The 22,937-nt window shown below is 47.2% G+C and overlaps 4 protein-coding genes across 6 annotated transcripts; 3 read left to right on the forward strand and 1 right to left on the reverse strand.

The window, feature by feature from the left end:
- The first annotated feature begins 221 nt into the window (after positions 1–221).
- On the forward strand, positions 222–4,404 carry LOC117838316 (E3 ubiquitin-protein ligase SDIR1). 3 transcript variants are annotated; one of them, XM_034718293.2, is made up of 9 exons: positions 222–427; positions 668–843; positions 965–1,022; positions 1,122–1,174; positions 1,311–1,539; positions 1,625–1,760; positions 1,914–1,962; positions 2,395–2,523; positions 4,010–4,404. In XM_034718293.2, exons 2-9 carry the CDS (start codon positions 763–765, stop codon positions 4,133–4,135), a joined length of 861 nt encoding a protein of 286 aa, XP_034574184.1. In that variant the 5' UTR covers positions 222–427; positions 668–762; the 3' UTR covers positions 4,136–4,404. The 3 variants fall into 3 exon arrangements, with proteins under 3 accessions (XP_034574184.1, XP_034574185.1, XP_034574183.1); XM_034718294.2 differs by having other exon boundaries at positions 674–843; XM_034718292.2 differs by having other exon boundaries at positions 222–843.
- Positions 4,405–4,943: 539 nt separating this feature from the next.
- On the forward strand, positions 4,944–7,900 carry LOC117838317 (uncharacterized). The gene is made up of 3 exons (XM_034718295.2): positions 4,944–5,199; positions 6,888–7,501; positions 7,593–7,900. Exons 1-3 carry the CDS (start codon positions 5,102–5,104, stop codon positions 7,652–7,654), a joined length of 774 nt encoding a protein of 257 aa, XP_034574186.1. The 5' UTR covers positions 4,944–5,101; the 3' UTR covers positions 7,655–7,900.
- Positions 7,901–9,470: 1,570 nt separating this feature from the next.
- Positions 9,471–14,470, forward strand: LOC117839515 (tRNA (guanine(26)-N(2))-dimethyltransferase 1). The gene is made up of 12 exons (XM_034719857.2): positions 9,471–9,816; positions 10,731–11,024; positions 11,117–11,204; positions 11,294–11,415; positions 11,928–12,067; positions 12,160–12,232; positions 12,391–12,479; positions 12,585–12,690; positions 12,786–12,998; positions 13,540–13,734; positions 13,852–13,929; positions 14,039–14,470. Exons 1-12 carry the CDS (start codon positions 9,712–9,714, stop codon positions 14,339–14,341), a joined length of 1,806 nt encoding a protein of 601 aa, XP_034575748.1. The 5' UTR covers positions 9,471–9,711; the 3' UTR covers positions 14,342–14,470.
- A 5,131-nt stretch (positions 14,471–19,601) lies between these two features.
- LOC117836325 (small polypeptide DEVIL 11) lies at positions 19,602–20,557 on the reverse strand. The gene has a single exon (XM_034715728.2). It carries the CDS (start codon positions 20,442–20,444, stop codon positions 20,136–20,138), a length of 309 nt encoding a protein of 102 aa, XP_034571619.1. The 5' UTR covers positions 20,445–20,557; the 3' UTR covers positions 19,602–20,135.
- Positions 20,558–22,937: the final 2,380 nt, after the last annotated feature.

A 22,937-nucleotide genomic window follows, 5' to 3' on the forward strand; every position in this document is an offset into this window, starting at 1 on the left:
GAAATGAAAAAGAATTCGCGCCCACGATGTCAAATTTTGCAAGGCATGCGAATCAAATATTGGAAGGCTCGTGAATTGAGACCCAAATACTGAAATCTTCTCCTCCCCAAAACACACAAAGTTCCCCTACAATTTTTTTAAACGCTTTTACGGGATAAAATTTGAACGGATCCCCTACACTAGTGCCCCTACATTCAGCGTGCTGTCCATCACCCATCGAACGGCACCGATTGCCACGCCCAGTCGCCCACGCATCCTCTACGGCCTGTGCCTGTGCCCGGTGCTGCGGCGCACGCGGCACGCCGTTCTGGTTCCTCTCCGGCTCTCCCCTTCTCTTTTCCAGTTTTCCCCATTCGCAGCTGCTGCTCTCGTTCTCCGCCAGCAAGCGAATCACCGCCGCGGCGGGAGGCACCTCGCCTTCGATCCTGTGCGCGCCCTTCTCGAAACCATCCTCGCCCTCCTCTTCCGGCTCCCGATTCGGTCCGGTCGGCCCCCAAGCCGTGTGCTAGGCGAAGCTTCTGGAAGCTTCAGGGTTTATCCCGGCATTTCATTTCCGCGCCCGGATCGCTTCGGACTGCCGGAGTTTCTAGCTGTGGTTCGGTTGGGGCGTCGCTCTCCGGCTCTTCTCCATATATATTGTCGGTGATCTCCTCTGCTTCTGGTCCAGGGGCAGTTTCCTTGCTGCGACTGCGAGGGGCAGAAGGGGGACTGCGGCTTTGGAGCCAACTTTCCGCGTTGCGGTGGCGGTGGCTGGTCGGCGCCATGAGCTTCGTGTTCCGGGGGAGCAGGGCGGACATCGAGGCCGGTGGTTTCCCGGGGTTCGCTCCCGACCGCCGCGCCATGGTGAGTTTCTGTCTGCGCACCTCTTGGTGCATTTTGCTAAAATGCTAGTGCTGGAAGTGTATCTTAACCGGATTCCTTGTCCTGGATCTCTGACTCCATTCATATGTATGCTTGTGCGCAGCGAATTCATGCAGGGGGCAGGCCAGTGCATAGCAATTCCTTGGCTTTTCTTGTCACAGGTAATGTGGGCACGCCCTGTCTATTGCTAATTCTGCTGAGCCCTGAGCTGTTAAAAGGTTAGGTTTCTCTTAGCTAACATTGTGGTGTTTATTGGGCAGTACTTCTTTTGTTCATGGTACTGAACTCGCACCAGATGTCTCCCAATTTTTTGGTAAGTTATTCATGTTGCATGCATGGTGTCTGCGAGCCTTTTATAATTGGGCTCTTATGTGTTGAAATGTGCAAGTATGTAACAGTTTGATTACCATATATTTGTCGGATTGCGCGATATTGTCTTTTTCTTGTAGCTTTGGCTTGTCTTGGGAGTCTTCCTAATGGCCACGAGCCTTAGAATGTACGCCACATGCCAGCAGCTCCAAGCGCAGGCGCAAGCTCATGCTGCCGCTGCCAATGGTTTTCTTGGACACACTGAGCTGCGTGTGCATGTACCACCAACAATAGCCCTTGCGACAAGAGGCCGGTTGCAGAGCCTTAGACTTCAACTGGCACTTCTTGATCGCGAATTTGATGATTTAGGTGTGCTAATATGCTCCATTCAATTCGTTTGATGGTTTGTAGTGTTTCCTGCAAACTTAGCGCCTTGGAAAATCTTTATGTTCAGACTATGATGCTCTGAGAGCTTTGGATGCTGACAATAGCCCGCATGCTCCTTCTATGAGTGAAGAAGAAATAAATGCTCTTCCTGTCTTCAAATACAAAGTTCAGGCACAAAAGGGGAATGCCTCTGCCCGAAAAAGGTAAGATGAATTATCCTTAGGGTTGCATTGTTTAGATGGCCCTATCAAATTGGTTGCAATGTCTCCCATCATCAACATGTGGCCAAGCATTTAATTCTGAAATGGAGTAAATTGTCTCTGTGATGTGTTTCTAACCATTTCTTTTGTCAATAGTGATGGGCCATCTCAGCTATCAACTTCCTCCACTGGGTCTGGCAATGAGGTAATTGATAAACACTGACCTGTTTCTCAAGGTGTCATTACTTGAAAGTGCATTACTAACATCAATTATGCAGGCTGTTAAAATCATGTTATCTGTGATGTGATATTTGTCAGTCAGATATATATTGCAATATATTGTTACCCTATTCCTTTATAAAGCTAACATATATGTATTTTACGTTTTGGTATAACTTGGTAATGCATTTTTAGGTTTTTTATTCAGTCTTTATTTATTGAAGTAATTGGTTGCTGCCTGGCTAGCTTTGGGATTGATATGCTGTGTTAATAGTTTTCCAGTTTACACTTTCCTATCCGATGTAATAGCTATTGTTAAGAATCAAATAGCTAGTGTGATAACCATCAGCCTTTGTGTGGTAGCAGATACACGGTTCAGACTTAAGACTTTGGGCCATGATTCATCTCTTCTGTGCAGAAAAAGCAGGATGGTTTCAAAGCAGCAGATGGAACCAGCAAAACATCAGAGGATGAACTAACATGCAGTGTTTGCTTGGAGCAAGTCGCTGTGGGTGATCTGTTGAGAAGCCTACCATGTTTGCATCAGGTGACCATGTTCATTATCCAACCATTGGTTTTCCTTGGATGGCACCTGCAGATGACTTGATTTTGTTTCCCGTTATGAAATGATCCTGGTAACACCTGTTAGCTCTAGCATGGTATGGTAACTTGGCATGTTGTTTGCCAACATCCTAAAATCATGTTGTGAAACCAAAACAATATTTTGGTGTACCAACAGGGTTGACTGGTGCATTTAATGCATTTTGTGGATGGATATAGTGACATAGTGATAATGAAAGGTTTTTTAACAGTTACTACTGTTGTTATGCATGTGTCATTAAATTCCAGGGCAAAACCCCTGGTCCATATGCATTGCAACAGGACCCAAGCCAGGGTTAAGCACATAATCTGTGTCAGTTTTGTATGTCCCCTGTTTTAAATTTTTACATCATCCGCGCCACTAGCCAAAAAACACTAAAACAGCACATCACTTCACTCGTTACTAATTAGACTTGCTAAACGCTCCTCACTGCATGTCATCTTCTTAGAAAAAGACTTGGCACAAGCGGCAGCTAGGAGCCCTTGTCCTGCAGGACCAGACTCACACCTTACCTTACTGTGTACATCTCACACTTGGTTGGCCACTTGCTTTATACTCCTTTCAGTCACTCATAAGTGAAGCTTTGGAGATGAGACGGTCTCCAAAACACAACTTTGGCTAGTGCTTCTTGTTACAAAATATTTATAAAACATAGAAAAAGTATAGTTCTATGAAACTATGTTTCGGGACAAATCTGCTCATATCATTTTAAATATCCAAATTTAACATATAAAAGTATTTTTAACCGAAGTTTGAATTTGTTTACTTAAAACAGCCCCAAAATGTCACTTATCTGTGACTGTAGGAGTATGTACCAGTCTGAGTTGCTGTGCTGTTTATTATTCAGAACAGAAAGTAGTGAACCCGAACTATGTCATTGTAATTACTCTACTCAGATCTGGAATGCTTTTCAAAGCGACCTTGAATTTGATTGGCTAGTTGACACATCAATGGCTTACTCTTTTGCTTTGTCACGCTTTTCCCCCATAGAGCTCTGATTTGTCATACTTTTGGCCTACACTCAAAGCCAGAATATTAGGTATCAGATGTCTCAAAACAACGATGTATGTTAGGAATCACAAATGAAATAGGACAAATGGCCAAAAGGTGTGAATCCCAATCCCCTACTCCATGTCGCCGCACCACTGGATTCCTACATGTGATGTTTGGTAAGAACCTAAGAGGTTATTGTACACGACCTATGTTAGCCTTGTCCCTGAGCATGCCTTAGATTTTGATCCTGGTATGCCAGTGCAGGTACTTGTCAGCTTGTGTTGCATGCACATAGGCTTGTCTATGGAGGGTTGATGTTGCTGCGTGTGCATAAATGAAAACGCACTGTTTTGAAATATATACACCCAACATATTGCTAATGTTGATGTGCCTAAGGCATCACCACAAGATTTCTTACTTAACCCCTTGTTTTTTACAGTTCCACGTAAACTGCATCGACCCATGGCTGCGCCAACAGGGTACATGCCCAATCTGCAAGCACCAGGTCAGTGATGGGTGGCATGGCACAGGAAATGGCGAAGAGGATGCTTCTTACATGGTGTAAGTAGCTGCCTGTGAGCAGGACTTAGCTAATGCTAGTAGCTACTAACAAAACCCGTGAAAGCTGTTTCGGGAGGTGGAGGTGAAAGCTGTTAGACCGATCCCCTTCAGATTGGTGGAGGGATGACTGATTTTCCTGCCAATCTGGGGATGTGGTCTAATCCCTGCTTATCCTAACAAACCGAGTGTGGAACCAGCTGTTCGATGTGCTGAGTTCTTGTACAACTAATGTTCACTTCTCTGTGATGTTTATGCATCAAAAGGTTGATGGCATGTTTTCTTCCCCGGTCTTATTGTGCTCTATTTCTTACTTCTGCTGGAACTTCCTTTGTTCTTTCTGGGAGAATGTTTGGCCGAGCAAATGCTCAAGGTACAGAAAGTTCATAGGGATATTCGTACCGGAATTGCTAGAGTCTGAGCGGACAGCGGTGGATGCATGTGATGCAAATTCCTCGAGAATCGGCAGCTGACACTGATTAGTGGTTACATGGTTCTTTTCTTTTCATGATTACACTCGGTGTACTTTGTTTTGATAACTTCGAAAGTGTTTTTTCGAAGTTTCGGAGGTATGCAATGAGAAGTCGACGATTCCTTGGTTGGGTCTTCGATTCGCCATGGGCCGGGCGGCCGGGTATCCATCCGCTGGGGTGTGGGCCGGGTATCCATCGCTGGCTCGCTGGGGGTCTTCTACGAAGAAACCGTAAGCCCCATCACTCCACAGTCCACACAAGTGCCTACCTCTCTCTACTCCGCAGAGGATCCGGTCGCATTAGAGCCCATGGAATGGGATTGGGATGGGCCTCTCCACTCTCACGCACAGACACAGACACAGCACAACATGACACATGCACACCCCTCTCCCTCCCCATTTCTTGCAACTGTTCGGCCGAGGTGGTGGCAGCTCTAGATTAGGCACCACTTGCTCGGTTCCTCCTTTCTCTCTCTCTCGGATCGCGGTGGGGGTTGCGGCATGGGGGCGAAGGAGGAGATGGAGTATGCGGCGGAGGCGGCGGCGGACGCGGAGGAGTCAGCTTCCACCAACCAGCGCACCCTCAGCCTCAAAGGCTGGTCAGTACCGCACCCTCTCCACCCCGCTGCTGTTTAAGCTTACGTGGAATTCGTTTTCTTGATTTGCCTGCCACCAGTTATTGTTGATCGTTTAGGAACGTGGGGTGTTCTCCGTTCTCGTCTCCTGTTGTTGTTCATGTATGCAGTGATTAGGCAAGAGCTTGAGGTAGAACGAATGAGTAGTCTGGCGTGATTCGGGTGAGATCTCTTTACAGAAATGGGGAATCGGCAAGCTGTCCTTGCAATGGATTTATGGTTACACACCTAGAGCTAAAGCTTTAAAAGTGAACCAAAGGGATTGGCATCTTTGTGCATATATTCTGGTTTCGCATGGTCTCGCGTTTCGGAAGAACTACGAGCTAGGATTTTGGGGAGAAGAAACATAACATTATACACTTCACGTAATTAATCTTGTGGTCTATCAAGCGATGAAACGAACTGGACAGTAGTCTTAAAAGAGTACTGCAACTTCGTTGAGCAGGATTTGTGTTGGTATGTTTATGGCTAGCAAAGATAAGGAAAAAGAAAGGACATCAGAAACAGTAATTAGGCAGTTTTTTTCTTTTGGATAATGGAGGTGCAAACACCCCTTGTTTCCATTAACAGAAAAAATGTCCACCCCCAGTCTATGAAGTTTAGGTAGACTTAGATCAGGGCACATCAAAAGCACAGCCTGTTCGCTTCAGCTTATTAAGCCGGTTTATCATCCACCAAACAGTGTTTTCTTCTCACAACAAATCAGCCGTTTCAGCTTTTCAGCCGGCTTATAAGCTGGAGCGAACAGGCTGACACTTTCCATGGTATTGAAAAATGAAGCCAACCATCAGTTTATTGAATCATTAGAAAAGAGTGCCTGTTGGTTTGCTGTTCCTTTTATGTTATTTTTATTGAAAGGGATGGCACATGGTACTCCAAAGTTTACAGTGTGGCCTGCAGTGCTGTACTTCACCTTGCTATGCCATGATGACAATGCTTCATTTAAGCGTAGTCTGGGTTTGTGGTTCTCAACTCTGGAGGACAAACCTCAACAGTACATTGAGGATCCCATATGTGCACAGTATTATCTGATATTTGCCCTAGTACAGTTACAGCATACCAATTCAATAATTGCAACCTGCACCTGTGCAAAGTCATATATGTGTTGGCACGACTAACTGAAAATCAGTCTTCATATGTGTTGGTACGTTCGAGTGACCAGCTGTGATAACGCGTAATAAACAACTAATGCCCCAGAAAGAATGGAAAGAGAAGTTTAAGTTTTGCAAGTCCTAACTGAATGCCACCAAATTAGTGACACGTGTCCTTTTCATATGCTCCTCCATGCCTGCTAAGGGTGGCAGGGTGCATGAAATGACCAAATAATGTGTATGAGACTATGTATGAGGACACTAAATTGTCCCACTATGTGCGTTGGACTGGGTCACCTCAGCCCAGAGAGAAGAGATGATAAGAATGCCATGTGAATTATTAACAAATGATATTGAAATACTGAATGATGATGTTAGCAGGAACAGATAATGACAAGAACATTGCGTAATCTATTGAAAAAAAGCTTTAGATATATGAGGTGCCACCTCGTTTTGATACTTGGTGGTGATAACTTTGTTTTCTAGGTGATTGCTTACTGTTCTGTGTCTATCTCAAAATGAAGTTCTAGTTTGTAAGGTGCCTAACAATTTTTGTTACAGTTCCAGCAGCGTGGAAAAAGTTTACACTATCAACAGTCCACTTAAGAAAAGGAAATCACAGTATGAGCTGGTCGATCCAAGGCTGTTATCACTTAAATACAAGTTTCGGAACCGATTATCTTGCCAGGAGGATGATTCTGCAACCACAGAAAGCTTGGGAAATGATGGCATTTTCATGAACAAAAACTCTTGCACGGACATGGTCAGCATACCTGAAGAATTGGACTCTTGTGAGAACACTCTAAGCCTGTTTGGTGGGTGCATTGAAGTGGACTCTAAAAATGGAATTCAGGGTCAGTCTATGAGAAAAAAGTTTGAGATACGAACATTTGCATCCAGTAGCTCAGATAGCAGTTCACATAGCAGTGGCACCAGAGAGACTGACAGCTGGGTTATGCACGATGCGGAGCATGATCATTCAGGTCTGATGCTGCAACCACATGATGACCTGGAAAGGATATATAATGTACTTGAACAGTATGATGACCTAATGAAGGATGAACTAGCAAGCGACGATGTCTATGGTTCTGCTGCTCATATCATGGATGAGAAGCTTTACTCGAATGGCATTGACGATTTCCAGATCTTATCAACAGGCCAAGGTGGCTACCACGGTAAGTACTCCCACACATGTTTCTTTTGAATTTGTTTGCTTGATTTGGATACTAAATGGTGGAGTTGGCCGTGTTGATGGCAATGAATCAGGTGAGAAGAAGCTGACAGTTGATCAAGAATTTGAGCAGTATTTTTCCAACCTCATGCTTTAGGATGGAATGGATAATCTCATGACAAAAATGTGTTGCTCTGGACCTGTAAAAGTGGTTTGCTTCCTGAGCAAAGTGCAAGCCTTACTTACTGTTGCAGTTATCAGTCTGTTTGTACGCCACATCTTGTCACTGAATGTACATATGTTTGATATGGGGCCCTTTTTCAGTTTGCCCATCAAATGTTGGCATCATATATGTGTATGTATGCAGATATAAGAACATGTCTAACCTAAAGACTATCCTAAATAGTGTGTTCCTTGTTTGGTTCTCTTGCCTATCCTTACCTAGCCTTGCCTAGGAAGGTTAAGAGGAAAGAAAAATGCATATTTGGTTGCTTTGCTTAGTTCGGATTTGAACAAGATGGATTCCCTTGCTTTTGAGGGAGAGCCAAATTGGCCTCGCCCAACGAGGTTTGCCTTGCCTAGCCTTTAAGGTTGGCACTTGGCAAGACAAATAGGCAATCAAACATGTATTTTCCAGCCGCCATCCCGGGGACGTGACGTTATGTCCTTATGGGCTTGTGAAGTGATGTTTAGTTTAGCGATTGTCTAGCTTCCGGACTACTTGTACTGAACCATTCGCGCCCATTCAGGAATCAGGATGTGAGGGTTTATCGGGATTCCTCTGAAATATTTTTTCCGTACAATTCGTTATTTCAAACGGGACCTCTAGCAGTAGCAAGTGCTTCTGTCAGTTGAAACTTGTGGAGGTTGACGAGATCTTTTTTTTCAAAACAAATATACATACACACCCACCCTACGAATATACACTTTTCTTACGAGCACCTTCGATTAAAAATTGAACCAAGCGATCTTCACCTTGCCACAGGCATTCGACATTAAGTATGTACTCCCTCCGTTCCAAATTGTAGGTCGTTTGGCTTTTCTAGGTTCATAGATATTATTATGCATCTAGATATAGTGTATGCCTAGATGCATAATAATATCTATGAATCTAAAAAAGCTAAAACGACCTATAATTTGGAACGGAGGGAGTACATATCAATCTTATACGCTCGAAAAATCACCTCTAACAACGATCAATTTGGTATTCACTAGTTGGAAAAACAAAAGACGATGAATCGGATTTCATAAGTTTTTTTCTTCACAAAACACGCTATGGCAAGTATATTTGCGCTGTTTAATAAGCAGTTTCGTGTACTGTCACTTGAGATGATTCAACCACAACCCTTATAATGACGTTGTCTTTTTAAATTGTGTGGCATTATGTGATCCCTTGATTCGTGTTTTAAAAATAAATAATATGATTTGCATAGCAACAACTCCTCGTACGTTAGCGACAAAATTATCTCATTTATGTAAACTTTAGTGTAGTTGCTTCGTGAAATAACCATATCGTTCTCTCAGCTCATTCTCTCCTTCACATCGTAAAAATACAAATTTTACAAATTTGTCCTATATAACAATCTTGACCACTAGCGTGTTTATTAATGTAGTTTGCCTTATATAGACACAAGGCGAGGATCATGAGGAAAGAAGGTTGACTTTGCAGAGAAATATTTCTCATAATCCCTACCTATTCCTTAAATTTTTTATGGTATATTTTTCATAAACGTTTAATGTTTGGAATGGGGGAAAACTATAAATCCGATTACAGTTTGTTTTGAACTTTGGATCGATTATGGTAGTACATTACAAAGCGATGTTTAATATTTAAATTCTGAAAGCACAGGTCCTTCAGGACTTCAGCCCCCGGTTAAAGTTCTGTTTATAATATTGAAAAAGTACAACGTTTTTTTTTAAATAAAGAAACAGTACAAAATCTTAGCCCGATTTTGGCGTCAGTTCCTCAGTTTATTTTCCGAAAAAAAAAGTTAGGGTTCAACTAAACCTCGTCCGAACGTTTCGCCGCCACAACACCAACGCCGCCGCAGCCGCCGCCTCTCGCTCTGCTCTCTCGCTTCCTCTCTACGCCATCCACCTCCGCTCCGCTCCTTCTCCACCCTCTCCGTCAGATCCAGCGCTCCGAGCCCGGCTACCCCGGCCCCCTTGTGCTATTTTGGTTGGATTCAGGGGCTAGGTTTTGGATTCGGAGACATGGCGGAAGTGGAGGACAAGCTCAAGGACTACGAGATCAGGAGGGAGGGCGAAGCTGAGATCCTTTTTCTCAAGAGCAACGCCGTCTTCTTCAATCCCGTGCAGGTCCCTCCGTCTTCCATTTTTCATGTTAACTTTTTTCGTTTTTTCACTTTTATTTGGGGGCGCTGTTCTATCCGATTCTTATCTGCGTTGGCTTGAGGCTTACAAGCTGTGGATTGGAGATACAGGCTTGAACCCTTGAATTTAACTTGTACAATTTACTGGGCTGACCTGCCGACTTCCAGTTGATAGGTCTCTAGAGCTTTGCGGTATTTTGGAGGATTCAAAATTGGGTGCTGTTCCGTGATTGGTCTGCGATTGGTTCTGTAGGCTTCAAGTTTATCTCATTCTACCACCTGGGTGCTTTTTGCCCAGCTAAATCTATTTAGTTATTGCAATTCATTTGCATATACTACCTCTTCTAAACTGGAAGCATTTAAGTTTGAAATTTCTTGAAGATATGTCAAAAACCCAAACAGCTATTTTAATTTGTATATTTGACATTCTGTCATTCTGCCAACCGAGTTTGGGTGCCAGCCAGTGGGTGATCAAATATTTGCCTCCGAGTTTACCTAATTCTGCCATCCGGGTGGTTTGTGCCTAGCTGAAGGAATTTATCTATGAAACGTTTTTGCTTATAGTACTGTGTCACAGTATATGGGATGCAGCGTAAGCTTGAAATTTCCTAGATATATGGTGGAACCGCGAAGGGTACATTGAATTTCTATATGTGATATTCTTGTGTACTATTGACAAAAAAATGTATTCGAATGGGTTCAAATCGGACTGCTTATTTTGGTTTTCATTAAAGAAGATAATGGTTACAAACTGTGAAGTATACATGACTATGAATAATTTTTCTTTTCTAGTGAAATAGTTACTGCTTTTGATTGTCAAGATTAGTTATTGTTTCGAAGCTGGTATGTTGAGGAGAAATTACATATGATTCAAAAGTTTAAGTTTACTGCTTTGATCAGGTTCACAACCGAGACATGTCCATTGCTGTTTTAAGGACCTTTGTTGCCAAGCGCAAGGAAGAACATGAAGAGCTGGCGAATAAGAGGAATAAATCACATCAAAAAAACAAACAGGGTGAAGCATCCGTTCAGAATGGAGAGGATGCTTCAACAAGCCAGCTTGATGAAATGGATGTTGTTTCTGAAAAGGATCTAAATCAAGCTGAAGGTGAAGTTGATGATGTGCCAAAAGAAGCAACAAAAACACCTTCCTGGAAAGTAACCAGAGAGCTTAAGCCACCACTTGTTCTTGAGGTGACACATCTCATAATATGGCAATGCTGTATCTATATATCTCCAAGTTAACATTAACTTATATCTAGTTTGCACTGCTAAAAAAACTGCAGGCTTTGGCTGCTTCTGGGTTGAGATCTCTCCGGTATGCCCGTGAAGTCGATGGCTTAGGAAAGGTAGTTGCTTTGGACAATGATAAAGGTAATTTCACATTTTCCTAAACTTGCCTTTTGCATTCCTAGAATTTGATGATCCCCCGCTTGATTTCATTTTGGTTCTTGTTTCTTCAGCTTCTGTCGAATCTTGCAAGCGAAACATAAAATTCAATGGTGCTTCCGCTACTAATAAGGTGGAAGCTCACTTGGCTGATGCTCGAGTTTATATGCTCACGCATCCAAAAGAATTTGATGTGGTAAGGCATTTGAGTATTACATATTTTTATCAAGCACTCTCACGGGCTGATGGTGATTGGAGTGCGCTCTCAGTTAGCTAGCCGGTTCGAGACTTGCATCCTCTCAACATCTAACCCGGGGGGGGGGGGTGTCCGCCCTTCCTGTCAATATTTTTAAATCTGACATTTTTTACCCATATTCTTTCTAAGATGAGGCCTTATGCAATAAAGGATGAAAGCATGGCGAATTCAACATTGTCATGTATACACTACCTTTTGATTGGAATGATACATTTCTCTGGTTATATCTCTGGCTAAGACTATTAACTATATCTGAGGCTCTAAAATTTGAAGTTTGTGGTATTAAAAGGGTAAACCTTGTTCTTATAGGTCGAAGGACTCAAAAGTCACACGTAAACATGGCATTGAAATTTGCATTGACTGATAACGATCATCTCTATATATATTAAAGATAGATTTTACCTAATGTGGAATTGCTCCTCTCTTGATTTTTGTTTTCTCCACGTTCTTAGGTTGATCTTGACCCTTATGGGTCGCCATCTATATTCCTCGACTCAGCTGTACAGGCTGTTGCAGATGGTGGGCTATTGATGTGCACTGCCACTGATATGGCAGTTCTTTGTGGTACCAATGGAGAAGTTTGTTACTCCAAGTACGTCAAATTTGGTTCTTTGTGACTACTTGTTCAAAGGAAAGTTCAAAATGAGGAGTTTGCAGCATAGTGATCATTTATGTTTTGTATAGGTATGGTTCGTACCCAACCAAGGGCAAATATTGCCATGAAATGGCTTTGAGAATCCTCCTTGCCAGTATTGAGGTACATAAAATGATTTACAAATTTCAATATATAAACTATGTATCGCTTCCATTGAAGGCTTTTACTAAACGATTGGTCAATTCAATTCTGCAGTTTCCTTGCTTCATCCTTCGGGTATCTTAGTTCCTTTTGTCCTTAACACTTTCTTTTTACACCAGAGCCATGCAAATCGGTACAAGCGATATATTGTGCCTGTTCTCTCTGTGTTCATGGATTTTTATGTTCGTGTTTTTGTTCGAGTATACACGTGAGTTTTTTTACTCTGCTATTTCTTTTTTCCTTCTTTTGTTCATTGTTTGGTTGAAGTGCTTAATTTTACTAATACGGCGTTGGATATGGGTTCCATGTGCAGTTCTGCAAGTGAAATAAAGAATACACCTCTTAAACTTTCTTATATATATCAATGTGTTGGCTGTGATTCTTTCCATCTTCAGTGTCTTGGGAGGACTGTTTCTAAGGTGTGTTTTGAATACCATTTAACTCCTTTGTACACGTTCCCTCAATTATATCTTGACACTGCCCCTTTTCCTTGTTTTTTCTGTGTGAACTGAAGAATAACAGTGTGAAGCATGCACCTGCTATTGGGCCTGCTGTCTCCCAAGAGTGTAGTGATTGTGGAAAGAAATTTAATGTGGGCGGACCAATATGGTCTGCTCCTATTCATGATCAAGACTGGGTAGTTTCTACTTTGACAGGTGTTAAGTCAATGAAGGATAGATATCCTGCATACTATAAAATTACTTCAGTTTTAACTACTGTATCAGAGGTATTACTATTACTGTTATCTCTGTTACTTTTACCAATATTTTATTATCATGCATATGTGAGGATGCAACTCTGAAAGCAAGCATGCCAGTTTTTTATGTTAATGTCTTGCTAATAACACCAGGTTTCCATACACTTGGAAGATTTTTTTTAGACAAGGCTGATGTATTGATGACCTATTATCCATGGTTTATCACTTAAGTCAAAGAAAGAATGTATGGTTTTCATATTCATAACTATGATCTAGATGTGTAGGCTATTCAAGCAAGAATTTGGTTGTCTAGTTGATTCGTTACCCCAACTAATAAACCATATATACATTTTTCCCTTCCTCTTTCTGCATGATAAAAACTGAATGCTTGCTACTGGCATTGGTTGCCTTCAAGTTTTAGGACTTGCTGAAAGTTAAGACTATATAGCTTAGCTTTTTGTCTTTCGGCAACCAGCTACATCTCTTTAATTGAAAAATTATGTGCAATTAAGGAATTATTGTGTTTACTCTTTGAACAGTCGACTTCATTCTAGTTATTCTTGTGATGCAGGAGTTACATGACATTCCATTGTTTTTCAGTCTCCATAACATAGCTGGCACTGTTAAGTGCACTTCTCCATCTTTGGTTATGTTTCGGTCTGCAGTTCTAAATGCAGGCTATCGAATCTCAAGCACCCATGTTAATCCACTTGGGGTAAAGTCTGATGCCCCTTGGGACGTAATTTGGGACATCATGCGCTGCTGGGTAAATTTTGATCGTTCCCTTACATCAGAAGTTTCTTTCAGTAACTAGCCTCAAGTATGAATTAGTGGATGTTATACATAGATCAACTTATAAACTTTTTTGCAAATTTCAACACAGGTGAAGAATCATCCTATCAAGGAACAGCCCCGTGACTCTCCAGGCACGGCGATCCTTTCAAAGCCACCAACACTAGAAGTATGTTCCTCTATTAAGCATTGAGCTTATAATGTTCCTTGTAGGGTTTTTTTCTCTCCACAACATGTGACAATAGTATTTTAAAATTTCCTTTCTATGTTTTTCATAGGCGAACTTCTCTAGGGCAGTAGCTGCCCTCAGCAAGGCTCAGGCGAAGAAGGTGAAGCGGTTCCTTCCAAACCCAGAACGGCACTGGGGTCCAAAGGTCAGAGCAGGCCGGAAGATCACGAGCAAACATGTCTCTCTGTTGGGCCCTGAGGCTATCAATGCTGCTCTGAATGGAGCTGTCAGCCACGAAGATGGAAATGGAGCAGCGCCAGATAAGGCAGCTCCAGAATCCGAAGGGCTCAAAGATGTGCCCTCGACCAAACGCCAAAAAATCAGTGATGACGAACAAGCAAATGAACCTTGATCGACCAAATCAACATTAACTTTTTGTTTGCTTTATCTTTTTGCTTGCGAGCTGTGTGTTATTTGTATCACCTGTTGCCTGGACAACGATGAATTTTGATCGGACAAAGTTTTGAGCTAGGTTTTGCTATGCTTTGCTTTATGTACGACGCGCCAGGTAAGAATGGTTAACTTGTGAAAAGGTAAAAGAGAAAGCATACGTCTAACCCATCTACAAAACAAATGAAAAAATTACAAGCTCGATATGTTACTACGCTTTCGTTTGTATTCGAACACTATTTGTTGGAAAGTGAATTAGCCATCGTATCACTGAGGTTTAATTTCATCGACTAAATTATTGAGCAAAGATTTTACTTAATATGCGTGCACGTGCACGTCTTACCAACAGGAGGCAGTCGTCAAAATCTACGCCTCCTGAAGTCAGGCCACTAGCAGCATCTGCTCGCAGAGCACCGCGGCGAAGGGTGCGTGCGTGGTCAGTCGTCAGAAAATAGTCAAAACCACCAACTCTCTGCGGCCGCTCGCCGCCGGAATCATGAGTTCGTGACCCCGCTGCCGTCCCGCACGGGGAGGTCGCTCGTAGTCGTAGCGGCGTCATCATTCACACGCGCACGCACATGGATCCAAACGGCAGCGCTACGTGCGTATCCCAGGCTCGGCTCCAGCACCCGGCACCTGAATCCCCCCGGGCACCCACCGGCAGATTTTCCAGCCGGCGAGAGCCCCCAGAAAAGATCCCGCGAGAAGCTAGCGCTAGCAGCATTCGAGGTGTGAAACCTGTCGCCGTTCATGTGAGCTGCTGCCTGCTGCCGTGCCGGCGCGGCCGCTCCCTCGTCCCTGTCTCTCCCGCACGGTTCGTCCCGGCGTCAGCGAGCGAGCCGAACAGCCCCGCGCGGGCGGCGGGTCCCGCCGCACGTGGCCCGGCACCCCGACGACCTGGACTGCGCCGACGTGGCGGGCCGGACTGGGCCGCGCGGCGGGCGGCGACGTGACCCGCGACCCACGGGCACAGCAGCAGGCCAGCAGCCCGGGCGCCGGAGTGGGGCCCGGTCGCGGTCACGTCCGTCGCACCCGGGCTGATCCAGGTCCGGTTGGTGGGGGAGCGAGTGGGGCCGCTCGGGCCCACAATCCCCCACGTGCGATGTTGAGGTTGTCTGCCCTTCTCTTCAGCTGCCGCTCTCTCTCGACGACGACGGCGTCCGGGCTACAGGCCTCCTGCAGGTGGGCCCCGGACCGTGGCGGGTCAACGGTCAGCGTCGCCGGCACAGATCCTGTTTCCTGTCGCGCGCACGTTCGTTTCGGCCGGCGGCAGGTGCACCGGCGTGACCGCGAGAGGTGCGCCTCGCTCGTGAGGAGGGGCGCGGGGGCGGGCAGCCGGTGTCTCGACGCACGGGCTCCACCGCCGCCCCCAACGTGTCCGCACATGTTGGACAGGGGCGGCGGGCCGTGCCGTGCCGTGCCGTGCGCGCGGGCGCAGCGACCGGATGCGGGCACCAAGTTGCCCGGACCGCAAGGCGCGCGTGCAAGTGTGCAGTGCAGCTAGAGCCGGGCACTTGCTTGCTTGGTTGCCCGGGCGGGCATGACGGCACGAGGGTGCGTGCGGATCGGAGTGCGCGCGCGGTGGAACGCAACCGGCCGTGCCGGCGAGTTTAATGCGGCGCGAGTCGGTGACGAGACAAGACAGCCAGCGTGGGAATTGAGTTCGGCCGAGAGGAGGAACCCCGCACGCAAGTGAAGATGGTCGAGGAAGAGAAGGCTCGCCCTCGTGCGGGATGCGTCGGCCGCCTCGAACAGGAGTTGCCTACGCTCCACGCGTGCGCGCACTCGGCGAGCTCGCCGATCGGATAGGCGGGTTCGGTGCGTGCGTTCATGTGACCGGGCGCGGCGGCCCTGCGACTGCGAGCTCAACGGTGCCGCCGCTACCTGTTTGCCTTGTATGATCCCCGCGCTTCTACGTTCCACGACCTCAGACGGCCGCACGGGCTGCGGCTGTTGGTGGCACGTTCCATCCGGCGCACGGGGGGATCATGGGAGCATGGGGCTCGAGGTTGCATCCGCCCGGGAGTCGATCGAGATGGGCGAGCCATGCTGCCTTGCCGGCCGGGTGGTTGCGGGCTTGCGGCGGTGGACCTGCGGTTCTCCGCCGTCTCGCTTTTTTGCGTCGCGTGGATCGTGGACTTTCTCATAAGAGCTCGATCGGGGCCGGGGTGATCCTTGAGCTGTCAGGTCCGGTCACCGCGCTGCTTGCCATTTCTTGCAATCTTCCATTCTGGCACGCGTTCTTTCTTGTTCGGGACGGCGAGCTCGCAGGAGAGCACAACGGGGTCCGGAAGAACCTAACAAACTTTCGCTGGCTTTGCCCTCGTGCTATTTCCTTCTTGTCTTGTCAGTCTTATTGACGCAGAGTGCCAGAGTTTAATGTTCCCGGGCGGAATGCTTGCTAGAGTTATTCCAGCACATGCTGAAACGTAACCGAAGAGCCAAGAGAAGAACAGGAACATTACAAAAGAAACCGGTAAGGAGAGGCTAGAGCAAGACTGCCGCACTAATTAACGAGGTCAAATGAACCTGGCGGCGTGAAGCCCGGGCGCCCGGGCTCTTGCTGATAGAAAAGTCTCGGTCATAAAGATTCCGATGCCAAGGGCGGACAACATTTCCCAGTACCGAAAGCAAACGATGCCATTTTCCAAGCAACTAAACACGCTTACGGACCGCGCACCCGAGAAGAAAACAACCCCCAATATTCCGCCCGTTTTCGTATCAGCTCGCATAAGCAATCAACCAAAATGCCGAAACGTATCAGACCAAGCCATCTTTTACGCCTATCTTATCTATCCTATCACCCCTCCAATTCATTTCCCGCGATCGACGCGTACCCCACAAATGTTCGGCACTCCTGCACTTGTGCGATCGTAGGCTCCAAACACAAAAGAGCAGACACGATACATCAGCCAAGACCCAAAAGTGCCGGGAGGAAAATTCGCCCGCTTTGCATGCGCAAGCAAGTTGCACGGCGGTGGAGCCAGCCGCGAACTCGACAGCTGATGAATGGGAGGTATCGCGCGCGTGATCGGGCTTGACCGGAGCTGATCGATTGGCACAGGACTTGCTCAGCGTCGTTGCGATAAGCTTCACGGTGACACTGTTTTTAGCGCTGTGATCGGTTGTGGGATAGCGGTGCCGTATCGATGGATAATAATTGGATCGTAACGCCAGGCGTGTTTATCCTTGGGCACGGACAGGGAGCTCGGGCATGGGCGTCGCATCAGTGTTTGGCGCGGGCACATGGAGTGTCTCTTGGCTAGGGTGGGGCAAGGAGGAGGAGACGGGACTACCGGAGGGGCAGCTGGGAAGCACTGTGTTCAATCACTTGAGCCCTTTTGCTCTACCGCTGATAGCACTCCTTGAAACCTAAAAGTAGGGACAACGAACAACGTTTCTAGCGTGCCTTTGGAACGCAGGGATGATTTCGAAAAGCATCTTTGTGGCAATTTTTACATGGACCAGTTCAATTTCTCGTTTCTGTTACCGTGCTCATCTCCGTGCGTGGTCTGAAATATCCGTCTCATGTTCAGATCGATGGAGAAGGAGACGCCGTGGATGGGCAGCCTCGATCGCGCCGGGTTCTGCCTAAAAGCGCACGTCTTCTTGACCCGACTTTGCTACATTCCGCAAGGCGATTCGGCCTGTCTCTTGGAAGATCGGGCAGTGGCAGCAGCAGATATCGTAGAATACTCCGTTTCGGCGTGGGTTTTTGCATCAAGAAAATGAAGCTCTCCGCGTGATCCGAAGAAGAGGGGTAGAGAGTGCGTGCCGGACCTTTCAGCTCGCCACGACAGCTCCCCAAGAGTCCAAGACCCACGCTAGCTTCGCCGGCCACCAACCCCTGATTGCTTGCGACTACTGCTGGATTTGCTGCATGCGAGCCCAGGATTTGGGCCTACATGCTCACCGTAAGGTCACTGTCATGTTTCCCAGCTCCTGTGAGTACAGGGAGATTTCGCTTTTGGTGCTGTCACCATGCGTAGCCGCCTCCGCTAAAATTTCGATCGGTTTCAGTCGATAGCCTGTGAGAAGTTTTGACAATTCGAACTCCTACGTTCACTGATCGTCTGCTCCAGGCCAGTGCACTCAGATTCTGCCATATCCTCGCTTCGCGAGAAGATGCTACCACATCGTCAAATCAAACCAAAGAGATCCACCGGTCGCTGCGAGCCTGAGAGCACCCGTATCTTGGCGGAGCGCACGGCGCAGTTAGCACTCGTCAGGTAGGCAGTTCCAGGTGTATCAGTCGGTAGACGCCTTCCCTCCCCCTGCCGCCCTGTGAGGTCACGGGCCGTCGTGTGGCGCTGCGCCACCCATGGATCCACAGGGTAAGATGGCCCGGCCGCTACACGGGCTCGCAGGCGGCGGCAGGGAGAGCGCAGGGGACCTCGGCCAATGGCGGCGGCGCCGTGCAGGTGGGTGGAGACACCAGCTGCACACACAAATCATTTCGCCTGCCTGTATCCGGGTGCTCTGTTGATCAGCAGGGGAGGCGGGGGCCTTCCCTTTTTACAAGGGACTGGGAGGGAGGGGGTGTGGCCCAACTCACCCACGGCCAAAGCCGAGGCAGTTCTCGTGGGCAGTAGCACATTGTTTGATGCCCTGATTCCCCCCAAATCGACCGTTCCAACTCATCCCTGGCAATTAACAAATGGGATCAAGGAGCTGGTGGCTGACGTAATCTGATTGCCGCGCCAATTAACAAGTGATTTGGGGTCAGATCAGCGTGGAGGCCTGGAGGGATAGTACAGCCCCTGCAGTCTTCTCTCGCTGTTACATGTGCGCCTCTGCGTGCTTGCTGGGCAGAGAGCTCCAAGGTGAGGTGAAGATTGGAGATGGAGGAAGGGGAGCAGCAAGCAAGTGCAATAATGGAGGTCGTCAGATGGCCACGCCGGAAATGGCAGTCCCAAAAGGGTGAGGACAAAGGAAAAAAGGGGTGCCATCACCGTCACCATCCCCATTTACTGCCCTGGCTGCCTGCCCCTCCTCTTCCTCCTCATCCGTATGCCTCTTGCATTTGCTCTGCTCACAGCTCTCCTCGAGTCGTCTTCTCCCTCGCTATCAGCACCCAGTCATCCATCTCCCTCCCCTGATCTCCAACTCCTGTTTGTGGCTGTTACATTTGCATCTCCCTTTCGTTAATCGGCGTCCACACCCAGAGAGAGGTGACAAGAGAAACAACAAACCGGAAAGGAAGTTAGAAGAATAATACGCAGTGACATCATGACATGCTGTGGCGTCTGATTTCTTTAGCTATACATGGGCAGTGACAACTTTTTTTTTTTCACCGTGGTCGTGGTACATCAGAAGATCCACTAGATTTCATTCAGCTGCCTGGCCTGTGGCGCTCCTTTGCAGCATCTGCAGCTGTAAAGAACCCAGATCCCCATCTCCCTGAAGGAGGAGATCCCAAAATCGTCCACGATTCCACATCTACATCGCAGCACTAAGTACTATACTATTCACTACTACCTAATCGAGCACTAGTAATCAAGAAAACGTCCCAGAAATGGGAGGTAAAGAAGAAGAAGACTACTGACTATACACACATCACCTAATCTGCCTCCTTCCCCGCGTCCCTCGCTTTGATTCTGCCCCCGTGACTCTCTGATCTTGGCGGAGAAACTGCGGGGGGGGGGGGGGGGGGGGGGGGGGGGGGGGGGGGGGGGGGGGGGGGGGGGGGGGGGGGGGGGGGGGGGGGGCGGGGATCGAGCTTCTTCGCCGGCCGGCCGGGGAGCCGCCATTCGCGGCTACGAGCAGTCCTTCCAGCAGACGAGCATGGTGACGCAGCGGCGCATGATGTAGAAGCGCGCCCGCTGCTCCTTGACCAGCCCCGCGCACCGGCTCGAGAACGAAGGCTGCGGCGCACCGCACCCGCCCGCCGCCACGGCGCCGGCGCCGCTCCCGCGCCGGCCGATCGCCTGGACGCCGTCCCTCATGCTGGACGACCGCTTCAGGAAATGGTCCCCGCCGCCGGCCCCGGCCCCCGGGACGCGCCGGCTGCCGTTGTTCCGGCTCTTCTTGGAGAACTTCCACTTCTCGTCGACGTAGAACTCCATGGATCGATGGTGCGCTCCGCTGCTGCTCAGGCTGAGGTGGGTGAGTGAGGAGGAAGAGTGCGGTGGAGGAGGGGAGGCGTGTGGGGGCGTGAGGAATCCCCGGACTATTTATAACGGGGGGGAGAGTGAGACCGAGACGGACCTGGGAGGAGGGGGAGAGAGGGCGTGGGGGGATGGACCGAGACCTGGACCGTTTTTCTGCAGCGCGGCAGCACCCATCCACCCGGAGGGTTGAGTTGGACTGCCTTCCTACAAAGCCAATCCTATGCTGCTCACCGAACCTGTATCTCATCCCAATATGCATTTGGTGGTTTTTATTTCGCGTGGTCCAGAAATGATTTCCAGCCAGTTTGCATCATGACCGTTTCCAAAATTCCAGTCAGAGAGTTTTCAATCATTTGTGAATCCTGTCGTTGATTGCTTCTTCTTTTGTCCCGTTAGATTTCAGTTGTAGCTGAGTGTTTTTATTCCTCATCTTAAGATGCTATATCCCAATTGCTCTTCTTTATTTTACTCTCTTTTAATACGAAGATGTACATCTCTTCTACGGTTAAGTTTTTTTTGAATATGGAGATAAACTATTCCCTAGAAGATATATTCCAACACTTCATCAATATCATAATCCTAATATAATTTTTTTGTTATCAGCTGGTCAACATGTTTGATGATGTAGTCTACAATAATTTTCCACCACTATTTAGAATTGTGTGGTTTTGTATGACACTCTTTAATTAGCTTTTGTTGTAACTAGAATCCTACTTTTCAAATCCTCTTAGTTTGTAGATACAAATAACATTATCTTGCGTATGGTTGGGGAAAAAAGAAATTGAAATATGCCTATAAAAATGTTGGGTCATACTGAAAAGCTTGAAAGAATCCAAACATCCGATGATCATAGAGACTAAAAGATAATGTATCAAAAAACTAATTGGATGAGAGAAAAAAAATCAAGCTAATGATGTTATCAACCGATGAAGAGTACTGGATGTGATAATAAAATGAAGGTTATTTTGACTTTTAGGGAACCTAAAAATACTTATATTTTTAGATGAAAGGCGTATTAATTTCTCTATGTTGTCACGATGGTGAAGGTGATACTTTCCTTATTGCTCGTGTAAAAAAACAGTTCACATGAAGTGGGTAAAATGATAGAGAGGAATAAGCGCACGTACAACAGAGGAGGGTTGCCTTTAGAAAATTTCTCCACGGACATCGAGATACTTTCTTCGTCCTTAAGTATATAGTAACATTTAGGATGATACTAATTGCTTGTTCTAAATATCATTTATTTAAGATAGATAGAGTGTATTTTTTTATGAGAAAGATACTTATATTACGTGCTAGGGAAATTCGATATACATTCACTTTAATTATAGATAGACCTAATATGTGCAACAACTTAATTACAACATATATTTTACCGTGTTACCATGAGTTACTGCCGTGTACAAGTGCAAGGCTAGGAGTAGCAATTCCCAAATGGTCACAATTCGTGATTTCGCGGACCGAGTCCATGTGAGTTTAATCAATGCAAGGGTGTACGGCTGGATTCTTTCTTGAGACCATGCAAGCAAATCATTTTTTCTTTCCCTGCAAAAAGACCGCGTTCCAACCTAATCACTGATTTCCTCGTAAGAAAGCAAAGATTCAAGAGCGCAAGTACCATTTGGAGCCATTCGCGTGTTCCTTCAACGGCGCAACCATTAGCTGCAGCGGCGCGTAATCATGCACCTCGCCTGCTGTTTCTCCTCATGATTGAGGATGGTGCCCCCAAATCCCATGGAGAGGCGGGGATGGGATTATAGATGAGGCGTGCTTGCCTGTGATTTTTGTGTTCTTGACTGTGTGTGTGAGGTGGCTTTGCAGTCCAATCTGGGCTGAGTCAGATGGGCCTGGAGGCGGGCCCTGCCGTGTTCCCTTCGTGTCCACAGAGGCGAGCAGGGTATTAAATGCGCATGTCTCTTGGGGCAGCCCCACAAACCACCGCCGTCTGATTATTTTCATCCCAGTCTAACCAACGTCTAAAAAGGAAAGTCCTCCGATGGCCTGGATTAGGCTTGGGTTTTCATCAGGAAGGAAAAAGTAGGCTACAATTTCCCTGTTATGAGTATCACGCATCATTGCATGCCCATCCAAATAGGGTTATGATATCTATCCCACGAGGGATTGATTTCGAGCGCTGGATTACCATCGAAACCGCCATGGTTTACGTTTTGCTCTGCCGACTTGCAATCTCGTGCACGTTCTCAAGTGCGTCCTGGCTCGTGGTCCTGGGCGACCTCTGGCTCCGAATCCGTTCGGATCCGTGGGCGCCTTTGACTCGTGTAGACGGGCCTGCCGCGGCGGCAGGTCGCTGCTCTGGTTGCCCCCCCCCCCCCCCCCCCCCCCCCCCCCCCCCCCCCCCCCCCCCCCAGCCCGTGCGTGCGTGCGTTGCTCGGGCATCCCGATGCGCCCGCCCGCGCGACGCCCCCTCCTCGCTTTTGGGTTCTTTTC

The sequence above is a fragment of the Setaria viridis genome, chromosome 9 (genome assembly GCF_005286985.2).
Source record: "Setaria viridis chromosome 9, Setaria_viridis_v4.0, whole genome shotgun sequence".
Classification (NCBI taxonomy): Eukaryota; Viridiplantae; Streptophyta; class Magnoliopsida; order Poales; family Poaceae; genus Setaria; species Setaria viridis.